At 36.4% G+C, this 20,688-nt stretch overlaps 1 protein-coding gene across 5 annotated transcripts in view; it reads left to right on the top strand.

Annotated features, from left to right (window-relative positions):
* The window catches only part of Rev1 (REV1, DNA directed polymerase), a 70,463-nt gene that overhangs the window by 37,954 nt on the left and 11,821 nt on the right, over positions 1 to 20,688 (top strand). The window contains exons 7-12 of one of the 5 annotated variants that reach the window (XM_005359957.2): positions 1,768 to 1,875; positions 3,033 to 3,149; positions 7,538 to 7,643; positions 12,603 to 12,731; positions 16,463 to 16,617; positions 19,891 to 20,010. In XM_005359957.2, the coding sequence (XP_005360014.1) occupies positions 1,768 to 1,875; positions 3,033 to 3,149; positions 7,538 to 7,643; positions 12,603 to 12,731; positions 16,463 to 16,617; positions 19,891 to 20,010 (735 nt within the window). Of the gene's footprint in view, positions 1 to 1,767; positions 1,876 to 3,032; positions 3,150 to 5,520; positions 5,688 to 7,534; positions 7,644 to 12,060; positions 12,135 to 12,602; positions 12,732 to 16,462; positions 16,618 to 19,890; positions 20,011 to 20,688 lie in introns of those variants that run through there. The other 4 variants (XM_005359956.2, XM_026785742.1, XM_026785743.1 and 1 more) reach the window with 4 other exon arrangements.

The following is a 20,688-nucleotide window of genomic DNA, read 5'->3' as shown; positions in this document are numbered from 1 at the left end:
AAAGGTTTGACTTTTTTCTTTTGTGGGCGTGGAACAAAGAAAGTTCCAAGATTATGTGATGATAATCTTTTATAACTGTTGAAAGGGAGGCATAAAGAGAAAGATGCTAATGGTGTTTTAGAGCCATGTGAGTTTTCATTGTTGTTATATTTAATTGTTCGATATATTCCAACATGTTTTTAGTCAAAATGATTTTTCATTATTTCTAAAATATTTCAGAATGTCTTAGGTGTTAGATTATGTATGTCTTGATCCTTATAACCTGAAGGTCACTTTATTTTGAAAGCTTTAAAATACCTTTATGAATTAGGTCCATTAATGGGAATAAATTCATAAACTTATGTTGTAAGAAAACATTTGGTAGGTATTTGGTTTATATAGTCTGTATCTCTTGACTATTTAATATTGTTTTTGGTTGCTTACCTTATGCTCATGATATTTTTATACCGTAGAATTGTGATTGTTGTTTGCCTAACATGTGCAAGGCCCTAAATTTGATACCTAGAACTGGTAAAGAAAGATTGTGCTTATGAAAACCTACTTGATAAATCTTTCTGAATGTAGCATAGAGGATAGCAAGGAAGAGCAAGGGTTTGAATTATATTGCTTAGCCTGAATCTAAATCCTTACTCTGCTAATTTCTGCAGCAGGAACATGCATTGATATTTGCCTTTCTTATCTGTTTCCTCTTTGCAAGAGGAATGATAGGAATCAAGTGATGTCCAGCTTCTGAGTTGTCTGCTTAAAGACAATATGAAGAAAGATTCAGTGCCTTGCACATAGTGATGAGTTAATATGTGAAGTAGCACAATTGCTAAGGAGTAAGTTTTTTTTAAAAAAAAAAAAACCTATCATAAAGAATATTCTCTGAGATCAGAACTGTTTGCAAGCCTGCCGTTCTTAGATTTAGGCACTCTTCCATTTTGGAGTACCAGGATGAGCAATAGTAATAATGTTATTTAAAGTATAATACTATCCTAATTGTTGGGTTATAATAACCCTTAACAAGTGCATTTTAGGTTATTCGAAGCTATTAATCATCCTTATGAGATAATATTTATTTTCATTTCCATAAAGTAATAAACATGCTGCCGTACTAGTAACATCTAATGGTGTAAGAAAATTCCTTTTGTATGTAGGTTTTTGTTTTGTAGATGACTATTTGCAGCACGTCTATTTAGAAGTGCAGCATGATAATGTAAGAGTTTGGGAAATCATACTGGGTTTAAATCCTAGCTTGGGTGCTCTCTGGTTGTGAGACTTAATTACTAATCTGTAAAAGGTCGGTGTGACAGGAATTTCTACCCATAATGCTTTGAGTATTTAGATTAACCCCTGTAAACCTTTTATATCCTCACACCTATGAAGAGCACTGGGTAGTAGTAGCCGCTGTAATTGTTGTTCCATTAAATATGTTTGTAGAATGTGGGAATTGGAGCTCGTCAAAGGCTACTTAGCTCCATGTAACCTAAGTAACTGTAGGCACCAAAATGGTTCAAATAATTATAGATGTATCTAATAAATCATGATTTTAAGATAAGACTATTACAAAGTAGAATGATACCATGGTATTGTTAGACTTGATTTAAAATTAGGTTAGAAAACTAGAGGAATTGAAATTTGTCTATTGAGGTGGTACAGAGGTGTTCCATAGTGTATTCTGTGTTGTCTTAAGATGCCATTTTCTTAAATATGATTTTTACAATTAACTAGACTTGTTTTTAACGATAATAGTTTTGGGTTTGAATATTCTCTTTTTCCTTCTAGGCAATATGTCAGTATTGAGCTCACCCAGACATCAGAGCTGTGTAATGCATGTTGATATGGATTGCTTCTTTGTGTCAGTGGGTATACGAAATAGACCAGATCTCAAAGGTCTGTATTCTTGTTTGTTTTAAGAAAATTGATACATTGTTATGAATATATATTGATATATGTATTAATTGATAACAAAGTGTTCTTTGAAAAATATTTTGATTTTCCTTGTTTAGATCAGTTCTAACAAATTGTCAGAACTCCATTATCAGGTATAGGGAAATTAGAAAACCTCTGATAGAAGTTGAAATCTGCAGAGAAGAATATCTTAAACTAAGGCTCTTTTATCTTGCATAGATGGGGGGGGATCTCTGGATATTTCCCCCCCTTTTTTATTGTTACCTGGAATTTTGTGGTATTCTTTAGACTTTGAGTTATTTCTCCTGTTCAAATAACTCCTCCTTGATGGAAGTAAACATCTAAAGCTGGGAACTGGAAATTCCATTTGGTTATTTATAATATTTCGATAGCTATGCATGAATCTTTTATTTATTTCTTTTGCATTAAAACTAAAACAAGCTGGGCGGTGGTGGCACACTCCTTTAATCCCAGCACTTGGGAGGCAGAGGCAGGCGGATCTCTGAGTTTGAGGCCAGCCTGGTCTACAAGAGTTAGTTCCAGGACAGGCTCCAAAACCACAGAGAAACCCTGTCTCGAAAAACCAAATAAATAAATAAATAAAATTAAAACAAGTACAGATGTTGATCCTATTTATGCCAGAACTATAAAATTCTGTTTATAGTTTGCCTTCCATTGTCCACCCCTACAATCTGAACCTGGGATCTGAGTTGCCTATTTTCATTGTAAGAAATCAAAAGTCATGAATAACTGATTGTTGCTTTTAGGTTCAGTCAGTTTATTAAAAATGTCACTAGGGCCAGGCTTGGTGGCACAAGCCTTTAATCCCAGCCTTTCAGAGGCAGGTGGATCTTTGTGAGTTCATGGCCAGCCTGGTCTACATAGAGGATTTCAGAACTACTTAGAGAGACTTGGGGTCTTTAAAAAAAAAAAAGTCACTGAAATTATCCCTTTTGGGGGCTAACTGAAAACCTTAGATGATACTAGATGGTCGTGGGTATATTACAGCTTCTTCAAGATTTAATACCTAAGTAATTAAAGGAAAAAAATTAATGTAATTAAAATCCCATGAAAAACTTCTATTCCATGTTCTTAACATTCTTTTGAACTTAGAAAACAATTCATTCTTTTTCTCACAGGAAAACCAGTGGCTGTTACAAGTAACAGAGGCACAGGAAGGGCGCCTTTACGTCCTGGTGCTAACCCCCAGCTGGAGTGGCAATATTACCAGAATAAAATCATGAAAGGAAAAGCAGGTACAAATGAGTTCTTTGAAGCCATAATGCTCCTATGGATGACTACTGGATATTACTGTTGGTATTGGTGTTTTAGAAGTAACAACAGAATTAGAATAATTAGCTCTTTACGAGTTTGAAGGTTTTAAGGATGCTAGTGACAACTTGAATCAAACCAAAACCTGAATCTAAATGGTTTATTGTTTGGTTTTCTGAAACTGGATGGTGGTGTTCCTGGAACTCAGTCAGGTGTGAATTTTAAAACAGTGATTAAATCTGCTAGATTGGGAATGAAAGTCATGATTGTTTTATAGAAACTTTCATCTGGACTTGAAGTATTAGCCATTTGGCTTATGTTACAGTGAAGACCCTGAACTTTATCTTCTTCAGTGTTGTTAGAATTTAAAGCTAGGCACAGTGTATCTAATACCAGCATTTGGGAGATGGTAGTGGACAACTGATGCTTTCAAGGGAAGCCTAGAGAGCAGGGAAACCCTGAATTAAGAAAGAAGACAGACCTCTATTAGAATCATAATCTAAAGGCCAGCCAGACTATTCCTTATTTGATTAAATTTGTTTATTAAAAGAAACATTTTCATAGCTATCTTGGAAAATTATTCTCGTCATAATAATAAGATCTTTTTTTATTTTTAGATTGTCCCTGCCTTAAAGTTCCAAAGTAAAAAAAAAAAAGAAAAGTCTTTCACATTGATTGGTTTCCTTGTGGAATATCTTGTGAAAACACAATAGAAAAAAATTGTCTTAGGAAAACATTAACCAGAAGAGAAACCTAGAGCTCAGTAGGAAGGATCTAGTTTGGTTTATCCCAGTCACTTCAGTTCCCTGATTGTCAGATAGAAAACATTGGACATACGGATGCTAACGAAGCAAGAGTAGAGTCTGGACATCTGGATTTCTTTTCTGGAATTAGTCTTCTTGTTGATTGTGATCATCTGTTTACACAGTGGTCATTGGAAAGGGTAATGGTAGACATTTACTTTTTAGATGTTGCCATTTCTCAGGTTTCCTATGGCTTTTATTAGTTGTTAAATGTTCTCAGATATTTTTGAGATTCTCGTGTTTTGTGTCAGTAGATCGTGGGGTAACTTACTGCACTTTTTGAGGCTTCGCTTCATGGTCTGTGGTTAGTTTCTTAAGTGAAGTTTTATAAAAGTTTTCTGTATTTTCTTTGTGGTATTATTAAAAAGATAAAACTTTGAGTTCTAGAGAAACCAAGAAATACGTAGCTGAAGGAAATCACAGTCCTTGTCACATTGAATACTTAGCGAACAACTATCAAAACAAAAATATCCCAGATGAGTATATTTGGTGGCGTTTCTAACTTCCATTTTGCTCAGATTCTGTTGGGTAGAATCTAAGCCTGCTGCTTATTTAAGCAGTCTGCATCTAGATTTTTACCTTGGCAGGCGCTTGTTCTTTGAAAGTAACAGGGAGCTTGTCTTCTTTTGTCTTGCCTTCCATCACTGTCTGGTCATACATGATTTTGCAGCAGAATATTTTCTTTGGTTACTTAATTATCTTCATCTTTGTAGCCACCAGATTTTCATAGTATTTTAGCAGCTTTTTAAAATTCATATCTCCTTCACTTCTATGGGTGTTACTCCAGAAGCCAAGTATTAGAGGAAATGTTTAAGTTCCACTTGGCATTGAAAATCGACAAAACAGATTTTCCTCTCCTTAGTAAAAGTGACTATATTACCTTGATACTCTTATTTTAACTTGATGATACTCTTTTTTCTTAAGCCCTTTGACTCATTTGGAGCTTATAAAAATATTTTCTGAACATAAAAGAATTGTCTTTTAGTAAGATTACAGCCAGACCTGTGCCCAGAAGAACTTGTTTTCCAATGCCTTTGTTCCACTTTTCCTGATCTCTCTTTCTCCGGGCCATTATTAGACATAGTACCAAAAATGAAAGTACTAAAGGTCAGTTTAGAAGCTAGACTCTTTGACGTTTACGTACTAGCTTTGTAAAAATCAGTTCTAATATTTTGACTTGTGTGGTTAGGTTAGGCAGATACTACAACAAAAAGAAGCATCTTAGTCTTTTGGAAACTGATTTCTTGTTCCTTATATTCAGAAACTAAGTCAGTGTAACCAGGGCATTTCATCCGTCTGTGACTTCCTTTGTGAGCTGTTTCCTGAATCATCTCATTGATGATTTCATTCAGAACCATTTAAGCTCTGCACTTCATGGTAGGGGCCTTTTACCCCTTCCTGGACTCCCAGGATGCAGATGTTTCTATCCCTTCAACAGCTTCAGTTTTCATTCTAAAGAGCAACAGTTGAAAAAATCGTATTAGTCATAGATTTATTCTCAGCGATTTCTTTTTCACAGACTTGTGTCCTGGCCTCTGATTTCTCCAACCGTTCCTCCACATTCTCCATGTGCCCGTCTAGTTTGTCAAGTTTTGATCAGCAGTTCTCTACTTTGCCCTCCAGTGAGGACAGTGTGTCCCTGCATTTCCCTGAATCTCACATGAAGCAACTCACTCCGCTGTTGGAGAGACCCACGCACTCTGCTGCACTGTGGAACAGGTCAGCCAGCCCAGTGAAGAGGAACACCACGGTGCTGCCTCTCAGGCCAGGGCATTGGGGGCGCATGGACCACACTCTGTTCTCACTTCAAACATGAGCTATCTGTAATTTCCAAATGAGACGCTTAGGCTAAATAGTCCTTCAAATATAAGGGTCATGTAACTTCCTTTCAAAGCATAATTCGTGGTTATAACTTGGAAAGAAAGCAGACTGTGGCTGTGGTCTTTGGTTAGTGGCACCTCTGTTGGTCTGTTACTGACAATCCTTAAACTCTTACAGATTAGATAATGGACTGTTGCAGAAACATTGAATAATCTACTCACTTTCTGTCTTGAGTTTGTAAGAGAGTGGCCTATATTACTTACATTTGACCAGAAATCATAGCTTGCATTGCATATTCTTGTTTTTATTTTTAGATGCAAGTAGCATTTAACTCCCACCAAGATACCAGTTCTGAGTTTGGCTTGTATTCATGGTGTTCGTGTATAGGTGCTAGAATCTGGAAATAATTGTTTGGTTTGCATATTGGGTGAAAATGTTCATGGTAGTTAGTCAGATAAGGAAGAGTTATTGTAGCCTATAAAGCCAAATACTGTGTTGTGTTTTCCTGGTGGTACAATAGGTTGGCTGTTTTTTCATGGAGCATTGAGACTCTCAAATGAATGGAAAAGAGGTACTGAGTTTGTTAGCTTTGTCTTGTTATGGTATATGTTTTTTTGGAATTAACTATTGATAGGTTTAGGTCTTGCTTTACTAACTATGTTGTTTATAGAGTAGAGACATGGCTGAGATTGTGTTTTAAGAATGTTGAGGTTTTTTTTTTTTATTAAGTTCAGAAAAAGCAAACTTTATCTTTAACCTAATAGTATTCTCCAAAGATGTATGACCAAAACTTTACTCATCTACTTCTCAATTATTAGTAAATCTCATTATGCTTCAGGTGTCCTGTAGTCAATAGGCTCTCTAGGGCATGTACTTTTATATGCTTGGTGAAATTGCAAAGTTGATTTGGATATTAGAAATGTTGGTGAACTGTTGTTCTGTTGAGGCAAGAATTACCTAATTCTGTAAAGCAGTTACTATTGATTATAATTGAGCTCAAGTTTGTTTTTTAAATTGAAATTACAATTGTTAAAAGTAGAAAATAATGCTTGAGGCTGTTTTTACCTGATGTGTTTAAAAGAAAAACCTTGAAGTTTAATATGAACCATCTTTATAGTATATGGAGATATATTTACATAATATATACGAATTATTTGTGCACGTGTATGTCTATATGTATGTCATATATAGATAAGATCATCCAGTTACACTGGCTTAATTTCTAAATTTGAGGAACAAGAAACCAATTCTAAAAAGGATTACTAAGTTATTGTTTAATCACATGGCTGGCAGAAATTTGATTTCTCTTTGACAAAATTAGTTTTAAGTTCCTTAGATAGTTCTCTTAGAAAATAACAAAAATCATTCCAAGAATCTTGTATTTTCTGTTAACCTTTTTCCATTACAGTGAGGTACAAAATTCTCCAAAAGCAGGGTTGGGAGTTTATTTCCCTGATCACTTTCATCCTTATCTACCCTGAACGACTGTGCTTTACAGGATAACAGAATATTTTACGTTTATTAAAACAGAATACTTTGAATTTATTTTATGTTTTATCTGACTGTTGCTGAAGAATATAATGCAAAAAATAATTTTAATAGTTTTGTACTAAATATAGAAATAATACCAATTCAAATAGGTGTTTGGAACTTTTTAAACACTTGGCATCTTAAAATAATAGAAAACATTTCTTTGATAAAAATTAAGAAAAATAAATTATAAATGTAATAATTTTATTTTAAAGCAGATATACCAGATTCATCAGTATGGGAGAATCCAGAATCTACACAAACAAATGGAATTGATTCTGTTTTATCAAAAGCTGAAATTGCTTCTTGTAGTTATGAAGCCAGGTATGTAGAAGCTAAGTGAGTTCTAGTTCTCAATGAATAGTTAATTATTCTTATATACTTTGTCTTGTAAGTCAAGCCTATGATTTCAACATATTAGATATGTATTATGAAAAGAAATATTTTTAGCGAGTCCCTTCATTTACATTACCATGATAATAATTTTAAATAATGTAATAGTTCCTCATGATAGATCCTGCAATGGAAACAAAAAGAAATTAGGCATTGTCATTTTTATTGTTTTTTAGGCATAAAAATAAAAGTTAGATTTTTTTTTTTAACTGGTGTTGACAGACCTTAGTAATTTAGTCTTTCCTTGCTACACGTAAGAAAAATTTTTTACGTTTTAAAACCGGTAATTGCTGGGAGAGATGGCTCTGCAGTTAAGAGCAGTTGTTCTTGCAGAAGACTAAGGTTCAATTTCTGACACCCACATGGTAGTTCACACCTGTTCATAACTACAGTTCCAGGAAATCCAGTTCTTCTGGTCCTTGTGAACACAAGGCGCACATGTGGTGCACAGGCATACATTCAAGAAAACACACGAAAATAAAATTAAGTGGAAACTTGATTACCTTTTAAATCATAAATTTCCTTCTATCAGACATTCTCACTTCAACTTAGTAAGAATGTGTAAATTTGTTACCACTAACTTTTGTGTAGGCAATTATCTCTCAGTCTGAAACCATAATCAGATCTGCCTTTTTAATGAGAGGACTACACTCGTGCTCCTTACATGTCGGAAATTATGTAAGGGCCAATGAGACAGCTCAGTGGTTAAGGGGCCCCACAAGTGTGATGGCCTAAATTCAATCTGTAGAAATTCATATAAAGAAGAGAAATTGGCTCCTCAGAATTGTCCTCCAGCATCCACAGGCATACCAAGGCTTGTATGCCTACATATACACATCATCTACATAATTGTAATGAATGAAAATTTAAAAAATAGTTATAAAAGTAGGAGTAATAACTACTCATTAGAGGAATCTTTTTTTTCTTTTTCAGTAATTGAACTCAGACACTTTCACCTTTATAATTTAGTGAGCACTCATGTATCTATGATATATATTCAATAATTGTGGGGAAAGGTGTTGAATTATTTAAATTTTTCAGTATTTTTAAGTTTGGGGGTACTTCAGGAAATCTGATCTGAACATAAAATATTTGAGCTCAACATAGTGTAGTTAGTAGTTTTTTAAAATTCTTGTAATTTTATTAAAATGCTATTTTACTAAAATAAATTATTCAAACATGCATAAATATAAAGCATGTTCTATTCTTACCTATTTTATGCTATGTCAAATGTAAACTCACTAAGTTTACTTTTATCATAAACAAAACTGTTTTACTATTGTCAATTGATAATGTGGCCAAAAATATGAAACTTACCTTTCTAAAGTAGTAAAGTGCAATAGAGATGAATTAGGATTGTTGGCAGTGTTCTTAACATAGGCAGTTCAAAGCTTAGTGTATAGAGTGTATTAAATGTAACCTGGCAACTAATAGGTAGACAGTTGTGACAGTGCCCAGGAGTGCGTCCTTGCTAGTTGGTAAAGGGAGAACTTGGGCCTTTTTAGGGTCTTTGTCAACAAACACCAGCTACTTCAAAGATGAATGCTGGATGGAAGTCCCAAGGTTTTGTCCCAAATAGGTGTGGTCTCAATTCTGGTAGTTCTCTGAACTTACTGGTCTCTGTTTGATGCTATATTTGTATTGACCCACAGGTGGCGACTACTGTGCTGAAGATCAAAATAATAGGGTTACAGTAGATTAGCACAAAGTAGTTTGTGGCAAGATACATAAGTGCTAGTTAAATAGTACATGTTTAGTTCAGATTTGAGTAAAAAGATGAAAATGAGCTTGAGAACCAAAGCCAAGTAAACCCATGTCTGTACAATCACCTTTTTTTTTGTCATTTTCTATTTTCTAGAATGCTTTTTACAATGCATGTCTTCAAAACAATTTCTTACCCCTTTTCTAACCAAATTTAATAATTTTATCAGAAATGTTTGAGATTAGAGTTATAGATTATGGAGATGGTCTAGTTGTATGCAGTGATGAACTTGACATAGACAGTAGTGAAGTTACAAAGAATGAAATGTGACTAGGTGGTGGACATCTCTCGACACTGGATGTGTCCATAGAGATTACTGGACACACTATAGAGAGCACGTGTTATACGTGATGAGAAGATAGTTATGGTGAAGAAAATGAAATTTTTATTCTTAAGCCACAGATACGGTGGTAAGAGATGGTAATTCTCACACGTGGGAATCAGAGGCAGGAAAAAGAGTTCAGTGTTATTTTCTGCTACATTCAAGGATGTACATCCTGTTGATTCGAGGGTGTACATTCTCTACATTCAAGGCCGTATCTCAAATTTACCCCTCTAAAGTGAAAAAGAATTTTTAATATGCTTTTATAAGAACCTTTTTCTGTTACTTAATGATATAGATTTATGATATGTATTATATTGAATGAACATCAATAGTGACTTGGTGCTTTTTTCTTTTTATATTGTTTAATCCCACCCTAAAGAGTTTTGTCTATGCCGGGTGGTGGTGGCTCACGCACTTGGAAGGCACAGGCAGTCAGATCTCTTGTTAGTTCGAGGCCAGTCTGTCTACAAGAGCTTGGCAGGCACCAAAGCTACACAGAGAAACCCTATCTCAAAAAACAAAAAGAAAAAAAAGTTTTATCTTAGTGAAGCATATTGCAATAAAAATGTGTACTGTGTACTTTAAAATGGGACATTAATTCTATTTTGTAGCACAAATTTAAAAATACAGCTTTGATAACTCACTCTGTATGGATTTTAGTTAGGAGGAACACATGAGTCATTCTGTTAAAATCAAACCACTTCAGGGTTTGTTTTATGATAGAGTATCATTATATAGCTCAACTGGTCTAGAACTTTTCTGTATCCCAGCTTGCCCTCAGAATCCTCTTGCTTCTGCCACTACGTAGGCGCTGCAGTTTCACTGTGCATTATGACACTTGGCAGACTTCTTTTGTGATTGTCCTTATTGGTTTATTTTCTGTGAAATAAATCCTAATTTTCTGAACATACATCTACTTACGGAAAATGTATTTTTCCCTTAGTTATGGGAAGACTTCCTGGGTTTGTTTTTTTTGTTCACAACTTCTTTATGGTGTCCAGTGGCCTTAGACTCTCTGCTGTGATGGGAGATGTAGCTCAGTTGGAAGAATGCTTGCCCAGCCTGCACAAGGCCCTGGGTCAGATCCTTAAACATAGCAAAACCTGGGTGTGGTGGCAGCACCTGCATTGTCCAACACTTGAAAGATGGAAGCAAGTGGATCAGAATTTCCATCCTCAGCAATGCATAGAATATTTCCTTTGTGAAAGTTGCTTGAGTACCTAAGTATAAATAGCATATTTTTCTAAGTAACATCTTTGAAATTTTTTTATATATTGAATTTTTAAAAAGGAAATGAAAAAGAACATTTGTAGGATCATTGTAACATGTGCCTTTTAGACTGGGTTTTTTTAATTTGAATATTGAACTTACATATTTTATAATTATTTTACCAAAATTTTACCCTTTTTCAAAGCTAAACTTTAGGGGAAAAAATTTCTAATGTTCCCATATACTTATCTAAACTACTGTATTGGTACTTCTCCGTGTATGGATAAGCATTGGTTTATTAAGGCCTGCTGACTAACTCAGGTCATTCTGAGTAGATGTAAGGACATGCTGACAAAGCATCTTGAGGTCTGTTTGTGGGACACACTTAGCATCTTACAGAATGCTTGATGATGTAACTGCATGTAGCTAGCTTTTTCAGCTGCCTTTACTGTCACGTCATGGCTTCCTTTCCTAACATTGTTTGCTTTTTACTAGATACTCTGCCCATTTGACACTTGATACTGAAATAGTTCATTACTTTTGTTTACATGAAAAAGTGCTTATAGCTTTGTATTTACCTCTCAATTAACTTGAGGTTTCTTAATTCTTTGTAGTTCTCACTGGCAATCTCAAGGTTAGAGTACTAATAGAAGACTGCTTATTCACTGATCGTAGGCAAGAGGCCAAGAGATAATTGTATCTGTTTCTTAAGCAATGTACCTCCAATTAAGTCCATACTTGGTGAATATTACTGAATGGGTGTATGGAATAACCGTGATCATTCTATGTAATATTGTGTAATCTGGTGAAACATTACTTTTTTTTTGCTTGTGTTTTTACTGTGATATTTTTTCTTGATTCTTTACAGAGTGATAAAATGGAATTTTACTAATTATGTATAATTCCATAATTGTAGTTTTATGCTGAATGCTCCAAATATCAAAGGTAATGTGGGGCATTGAGACACACAGTAGATTTAAAATTTACCATTTTCAATTAGGTCCCTCAAAGTTCTGGAACCCTGGCTCCTGCCCAGAGTGATGTCCTACCATACAATGCTGTTGGCATCTCAACCACTGCGGAGCCACTTGAGGAGCATTGGAATTGGTCAATTGGGAATTGGGTGGTAATAGGATGAGTACATTTTGTCTGTTTGTCACATAGCACTGTTTTGTGTAGTTCTTTCGTTCATATTCTTTGTCTTTGGGGGATGAGCCCTGGCTAAACTGTGCCACGTGTTAGAAGAAGAAAAGCATTTTGACAGCACATTCCTGCTCTGTGGTGGTTGTGATATCACCAGCATATGGCATGCTGGCATCTCTGCAAAGGGGCCAGAGGTCAAGTTTTAGAAGTGTTTATCTATAGACAAAAGAGATGTCATTTACTGTAGTAAGACAATTGTATTGTTTTCTGTTGGGGGGACAGCAGACTTGTAAATTATCCTAATGCCTATTGTTAACCCCTAACGAGAGGAGGAGTTACATGGAAATTGCATATTAGTGGCATGGGGAAATCAAACATACCTGCTATTTGGTTGTCAGCTTAAGACTTCCTGATGTAATCTCTACTGTATTTTCTTTTTTTTTTTTTATAGACAATTTGGCATTAAGAACGGAATGTTTTTTGGGCATGCTAAACAGTTATGTCCTAATCTGCAAGCTGTTCCATATGATTTTCATGCATACAAGGAAGTTGCCCAAGCAATGTATGAAACATTGGCAAGGTATTGTGTATAATACTCTCATGTTCATTGCTTTTTCTCCTTTGATTGACTCCTAAGAGAGTCCAGTTTTCTTTAGCATTTTGAGAGTCAGTGGGTTTTGTCTTTCCTGTGATCCTTTTTCTCCATCTGCTAATTTGATAACTGCCTTTCTTTATGAAGCTTCAGTATTGGGAGTTTAGTCTCAAGGAAAAATTTGCATTCCATCAGTGTTCAAGTGCTTCTGATTGTGAGGTGAAATCTGTGTATGGACGTGATTTTCTTTCCCATGAAACCAGATAGACGAAGAATTTGGTTATTTTGTTGTTTTTGTTTCACTTGGTTCTTCTCTTTAATTACATTTGAATTATAATTTGTTTAAAATTAGAGTTCACAGAATGAGGTGTAATAGGGTGCTCTGTATCCCAGAATTTTAATACCAGCAAGGTTAATGGAGGAAAGCCCCTGAATTGTAGCTGAATAAATTTAAAACTAATGAGCCAATGACAGAGAAGCATTTAAAAATCTTTTTTCATCTTAAATTTTTTTCTTTTCTTTCTTTTTTATTGATTTTTATTGAGCTCTACATTTTCTCTGCTCCCCTCCCTGCCTCTCCCCTCCCCTTCAACCTTCTGCCAAATCCCCCATGCTCCCAATTTACTCAGGAGATCTTTTTTTACTTCCCATGTAGATTAGATCCATGTATGTCTCTCCTAGGGTCCTCATTGTTTTCTAGGTCCTCTGGGATTGTGATTTGTGGGCTGGTTTTCTTTGCTTTATGTTTAAAAAGCACGTATGAGTGAGTACATATGATAATTGTCTTTCTGGGTCTGGGTTATCTCACTCAAAATAATGTTATATAGCTCCATCCATTTGCCTGCAAAATTCAAGATGTCGTTATTTTTTCTGCTGTATAGTACTCCATTGTGTAAATGTACCACATTTTCCTTATCCATTCTTCGGTTGGTAGAGGGGCATTTAGGTTGTTTCTAGGTTCTGGCTATGACAAACAATGCTGCTATGAACATTCAACGCTCATGCCCTTGTGGCACGATTCAGCATCCTTTGGATATATACTCAAAAGTGGTATTATGGGTCTTGAGGAAGGTTGTTTTCCTAATTTTCTGACAAATCGCTAAATTGACATCTAAAGGGGTTGTACCAGAATCCCATCAGCAATGCAGGAGTGTTCCCTTTTCCCCACAACCTCTCCAGCATAAGTTGTCATTAGTGTTTTTGATCTTGGCCATTCTTACAGGTGTAAGATGAAATCTCAGAGTTGTTTTGATTTGCATTTCTCTGATGACTAAAGATGTTGAACATTTCCCTAAGTGCCTTTCAGCTTTTTTAGATTCCTCTGTTGAGAATTCTGTTTAAGTCTGTACTCCTTTTTTTTTTTTTTATTGGATTATTTGTTCTTTTGATGACCAATTTCTTGAGTTCTTTGTATGTTTTGGAGATCAGACTTCTGTCTGATGTGGTGTTAGTGAAGATCTTTTCCCATTCTGTAGGCTGTCATTTTGTCTTATTGACTGTGTCCTTTGCTTTACAGAAGCTTTTCAGTCTCAGGAGGTCCCATTTACTGTTTTTCTCAGTGTCTGTGCTACTGGAGTTATATTTAGGAATTGGTCTCCTGTGCCAATGCGTTCAAGTGTGCTTCCCACTTTCTCTTCTATGAGGTTCAGTGTGGCTGGCTTTATGTTGAGGTCTTTGATCCATTTGGACTTGAATTTTGTGCATGGTTCATCTTAAAAGTTTTAAGCATATCAAAAAATTATTTTTTATAAAAGTAAGTCTCTGGTAATTGTTTTACAATGGTTGGTTAGTTAGCTTGAGGAAAAAAGGATTTCTTTTTTGGTATAGGCTTTTAAGATACTAAGGCAGTATTAAAAAAAATAAAAGTAATGTAGTAGCATGTACATGCTCTAAAGTCAGTCATGTAGTTTCTGTGTAAAGGGCTAGAAGAGGTCTTTCTCACAAGTACTTAATTCTGTAAATTGAAAAAGTCTTAAGTGATGTAAATCCCCAACTCAGGCCTGCTCTGGTGAAAATGTAAGGACATTGGTCCAAGAGCCCTGCCAACACCCTTAAGACACAAGAGTGAGCACATACCTGCCTCTGACTTCACTTCTGACTGCCCACCCCCCAATTGAAAGTAGACTGTTTCTCATACTATATATCCTGTTTACTGTTTCCCCTCCCTCTAGACGCCCCGTTCCTCTTCAGTCCACTCTCTGGATCCGTTCCCCTTCCGTCTCTCATTAGAAAAGTATAGGCTTCTAGGAGATAACAAACATAGCAAAATAAAATATAGTAAGGCAAGCAAAAACCATTCCGTTGAAATTGGATAAGGCAAACCAACAGTAGGAAAAGAGCCCAAGAGCATGCATGAGGATCGGAGTCCTATAAAAATTCTAAACTGAAAACTGTAATATATATACAGAGGTCCTGGTGCAGACCCACCCGTGTAGGCCTGCCTTTTTGTTTTTGTTTGTTTGTTAAACTTTATTCTGAACACTCTTAACCAGTGTGTTCATGTAGCTGCTTGTTTCTGCTAGTCTCATCAAAAGAAAAAATTCCAGTCCCTGCCTTTGTGGAAACTGTTTTAATAATGGAGAAAAAAAATGTATAAGGAAAGATTTCAGTTACCTATCAGTCACAACTATTATTTTTTTTATTTATTTTTATTTATTTTATTATGTATACAATATTCTGTCTCTGTGTGTGTCTGTAGGCCAGAAGAGGGCGACAGATCCCATTATAGATGGTTGTGAGCCACCATCTATGCATGTGGTTGCAGGGAATTGAACTCATGACCTTTGGAAGAGCAGGCAATGCTCTTAATCACTGAGCCATCTCTCCAGCCCCAGTCACAACTATTCTTAATGCAAGTGCAGTACTTTGGGCGTTACCATGTTGTAAATATGTTGAAATGCTGTTTAAAAGCTGAGGGCATTGATAGCATCTAAAGGAGGGCTGGGAATAGGCTAATAGAGGTGCTGCTGTTTTCTCGGTTACACTAGTGGAGTAGGTTGTGCCTGGGGACTAAATAATTGAGAGAGAGCTAGGGCCAGTTCTACTTTCAGTGTGTGATCACTTTAGTTGGATGTTTCTGTTCTCAGAAAAACTCATTGTCTTTATTTTAAAAATAAAAACAAAAGAACGCTAAAACCTTTGTTAAATTTTTAGTCTGAGTAGCATTTGTTTATTGGATTAATAAATATGATTTATAACCTACCAAAAGGTGTGTATCAAGTGGATTGAGACAGTGATTTTGAGACCTCTTCAGCTATCTCTGGTCTGATTGTGTTCTATGGTTCCTTTGTCCTACAGCATCTCAGGGATTATAATAGTTATTAGATATTTAATGGTGGTATTTTGCTTTTAGCTAAACAGTAGTTCTTGAACATCAGTGTGTAAACTTCTGTTCATAAAGGTTTCTGATAAGCCATGTTTGAAATTTTCTTAGATATTTTGGTACCTGTGATCCATTTACCACTTTGTAGCTATTTGTATATACAAGAGAATTTTTAGTAAGTCATTTCAGCAGTTATAGTTTTAGTATGAAATTGGAATACTAATTAACTTTGTAGTTAAAAGTTAGATAACTAAATAATGGCCCTTTGGATGCGTTATTAAAGTTTAAAAGTATGTTTTTGTTGTTTTTCAATAAAAACGCCTTGTCTTTTTTTGTAACATTTAATGTCTCCCAGAGCAGACCTTAGGTATTCATTGTCTTTGCTTTGTATTGATAGCTACACACACAGCATTGAAGCTGTCAGTTGTGATGAAGCCTTACTGGACATTACTGACATCCTTGCAGAGACTAAACTTACTCCTGATGAATTTGCAACTGCCCTCCGAATGGAGATCAAAGACAAGACTAAATGTGCTGCCTCTGTTGGAATTGGTTAGTATCTGACTTGTTATGGACTTGTTTTTACTCAGTTTGGAATCCTTTACTATCCCTTAACTTAAAGGAATTTTAATAACTTACTACTTGTTGCAGAAGTGGGGTTTTTTTTTTTTTGACCTTTTAGCATTGCTTACAGATGTGCAATAACTTAAAATTGTTGGAAATGGAAGTAAAGTGTTAGTAGTAGAATATTTTTTCATTAAGGAAGTTAGAATCATTCTTGGTTTTCAAGAAAGGAGAGTTAGATTAACTTTCAATTCTTGTTTTCCTCAACTTTGAACAGAAACTGTACCTTAAAAACAGGTTCATAGCTTAGAACTTGAAGCTCAGCTTTAGTCTTCTCTTCCTTTGCTTTCTGGGTACCTCACATGTCCTCTGCAGTGGTGACTACTTCCTCCTCTCCATTCTGCCTTTCGTTTATTCAGCTGTTGCCCACACCTGTCCTCCTTATGTTGACTTTATGCTGTACCATTTAGAATTGAAATGCGTAGGCTTTCTGTGCCACTTTTTCCTACTTATCTAAGCCTGTTCCAAACTGTCTACCAGGAAACCCTGTCTTACCATGCTCTCAGGTAGAACGCTTCACACTCTGTCCTGCAAACTTGAAAAATAATTAATAAAGCTTTCTAAGCATGCTGCTGTTTCCAGCTGATTCCAACATTCTCATTCATAAACTCTTTTTCCCTTAAGCCCTTGTCTTTTGAATCAATAGGATTTAGATTGGCAACTCAGTGACATCATAGATAGGTTAATCCTACATTAATTTGAGGCAGGGGAGAATATAGACCAACCTGAAATCATGGAGATGGGGGTTTGTGAGAGAAAGAACCAGTGATTTACATTTAGAGATGGAGGTAACAAACATGCTGCTGAAGCACTGGGAACTACTAGGGTGTCACAAAGCAGAAGAAAGAACAACTTTGTAAAACTGGGCTGAGCACTCAGCAGCCACTTATCCTTGGTAGTTCCAACCAAGTAAGTCTCTTTATTTACCACTGCCCACTATAGAAAGAAACTTCTTTGACCAAGCTTGAGAGTAGCAAAAAATAATTTATGTGTAAACATAAATATTTGTGACAAGTAGTTTGACAATATGCCCATTTAGCAAAAGAATACTGGGTGTGTATAGTCTAATATGCACCTGGTCTGTGGCCTGCCCAGCTATGGGATGTATAAAGATTTAGAATCCTGTCCTGTGGAGCAGGCATCACATGTAATCAGAGAGCAGTGTTTGACCCCTATAGCATTCATTCCCAGTATTGCACCAAGCGAGTACATCTTCCAGCAATATTTTTAAGATGTGAAACATCACAGAATCAGAATACTGAAAATTAAAACAGATGAATACATTGCCATTATTCCTCCCAGACTCCCTACTGTTGTCCTACAAGTCCCTATCAGCCTTTCTTCTACCATCCTCTGTACTTCAGTGTCAGACACAGTTGTAATTCCTTGTTTTTAATCATATTTCTAATCTACAAGTGATTGTGTAATATATTTTCAGTTCAAGGATGGAATTCAAACTAAAATGCCATTTGTTAATTCACTCCTGTCTTTGTCTCTCTCACCCTAAATTCACCACTTTGAGCATTTTGGTATGACTTTCCGAAACTTGAACTTTCTTACAAGAGCCAGTATATATATAGCCTAGGAAAATATGTTATTACATGATTCTTACCTATGTTGTTAACGCAGGACTTCCCCGGTATCTTGGTGTTTCACTCATGGAAAAGCTTACCTGAGACTATACATCTAGTCAGTCAAACTTCAGCCTCCAACAGCCCTTCTGTAGACCCATGCCCTCTGCTGTTTATGGTGCCTGACTATATCTCTGCCATCATTTTCTTTTTTTCCCTAACATAGATTATTTGAGGGATTTCACATCCTGTACCAGATAACACTCACTTCTAATCCTCCCAGGTCTTCCCCTAGTTTGTGTTGTGTTGCCTGTATATCCACTGGAACATGGTCAGTCTCCCAGTAGCCAGCCCTTTAAGGAAGTCAGACTTGCCCTGTATGACCCCTGCCAGATTCCCTCAGTTATGGAGAGCTACACTTCAACATCCTTATCACAATTTTATTGAAGAGTTCTTTGATGGTTTCCTTTCTAGGCCGTCACTTTGGGGTGGGGAGGTGCGGGTAGGGGTTGTCCCTGTTTTTCAACTGTGAGTCTTTGGTCATGGATGCCACTGCACAAGTAGCTCCCTTGTCCTTTGCATTCAGCAGGGGTACAGATCATGGGCTTCTGGCGTCAGCACTTGCCATTGACTCAGCAGTACAGATCATGGACACCATCATAGCCTTCTGCAGCAACATGGCCTTCAGGGCAGTACAGGCCAAGTACACCAATATGGTGCTGGTGGTGGCAGCAGCACAGACCACAGATAACCGAATAGCCTCCAGTGACAACACAGGTCTGGACTTCAACATGGTCCCCAGCTGCTGCAGAACCAGGAACCCAGAGATAGTTCTTATAGGCAGCACAGACTACAGACATCAACATGACCTCAGGCAGCCTCCAAGGCCACCCACATCAACATGGCCTGGGACTGTGTAGATGTCTGTTTCCCATGTTACCATCGAGGGCCATGCAGTTGTCCATGAGGACGCCCATGGTCTGTGCCACACCATATTAAGCCATATTGATGTCCGTGGGCCATGTTTCTATCACAGTTTTCATTTCTGGCTTTCACCTCCGCTTTGAAGACTTTAAAAGCCTTCTCTTATATCGATGTTTGCTTTGGGAGTTTTGTTTCCATTGTGTGTTAACCTGTTTCCTCCAGGGGTTGGAGATTTAACTGGATTTTATTTTAGCTTTAGTTTTTCTCTAAGTCTGCCACACTTCTGAGTGGGAGGGAATTTGAGACAGGTAGCCTCACTGTAGCCCATGCTGGCTTCAGATTCATAACCAGTGGGCTACTTAAGCCTCCAGAGTATTAAAATTATTTACATGAGTCACCACACCCAGCCTAGCCCTTCTCCTGTAAGATCAGGGCTGTTTTCTCTGGTCTGCATGAGGAATAAACATTGAAATACTTGCTTTAAAATAAAGGAACACCTCTATTCAGCAACCTATTGGCCAAATCCTGGGATATATACCTTGTTTAAATTTATCAAAACTGAATTAGTTTTCATCATTTTAAGATGGGTGAATGACAATCTTTTTATGAAATTTTATATTTGTCTTTTTATGTGTCTCTCTTTATGTAATTTTAAGAAATAATTTTGGTTATTTCTTGAGTACTTTTTCCTCTTTCAATTTCGTAGGTTCTAATATACTTCTTGCTAGAATGGCAACTAGAAAAGCAAAGCCAGATGGGCAGTACCACCTGCAACCAGACGAAGTAGATGATTTCATCAGAGGTCAGCTTGTTACTAACCTACCAGGTAAGTACAAGTCTTTTACTAAGCATTTGCCTGTGAGAGATCACAGACATTTATATGTACTTTTCATGCCATCGTTTTAGTTATTGTGGGGCTATTTTTTCACAGGTAGAGAGCCTTGATAACGTGGTTTCCTCAGGCTCTTTGGATCATCCTCCCTCAGGATTCAAGTGCTGGAATGACATGCATGTCTTTCCTGTCTCTTTTTAATAAATTGTTAACGGTCATGAAAAAGAAAACAAAGTACTACATTGAACACCTATCAATTGATTTATTACATATTTTATCTTTTCGCTTAGTGGATTCTCCTTTACAGTTGGTAGGTGGCCACCCTAGCATGCTAGAGGCCCCGGATTCCACCCCCAGCTCCACATTCATAAAAGCACGCTGTTTGCCCAGAGACCCATAATCCAGGCATTCCAGGGGTGGAAGCTGGGAGACCAAAGTCCAGTGTCTTGTGAAGGATTTCTTAAGTAACAATATCAATGATTCTGAGAAATAGTTTTAGAGAAAATATAAAGTTAACTTAGTCTTTTAAAACCATTTATTTTATCATGTCTATGTTTGCTCATGAACGTGCCTTGGCGTATGGAGATAAGAAGACAACTTTGGGGAAACGGTTCTCTCCAACTATGGGTTCTAGGGATTACATCAAGTGTGTCAGGCAAGGGCCTTTTCCCA

Source organism: Microtus ochrogaster, linkage group LG2, assembly GCF_000317375.1.
Source record: "Microtus ochrogaster isolate Prairie Vole_2 linkage group LG2, MicOch1.0, whole genome shotgun sequence".
NCBI lineage: Eukaryota > Metazoa > Chordata > Mammalia > Rodentia > Cricetidae > Microtus > Microtus ochrogaster.
This window is presented reverse-complemented; position numbering and strand designations above follow the sequence as displayed.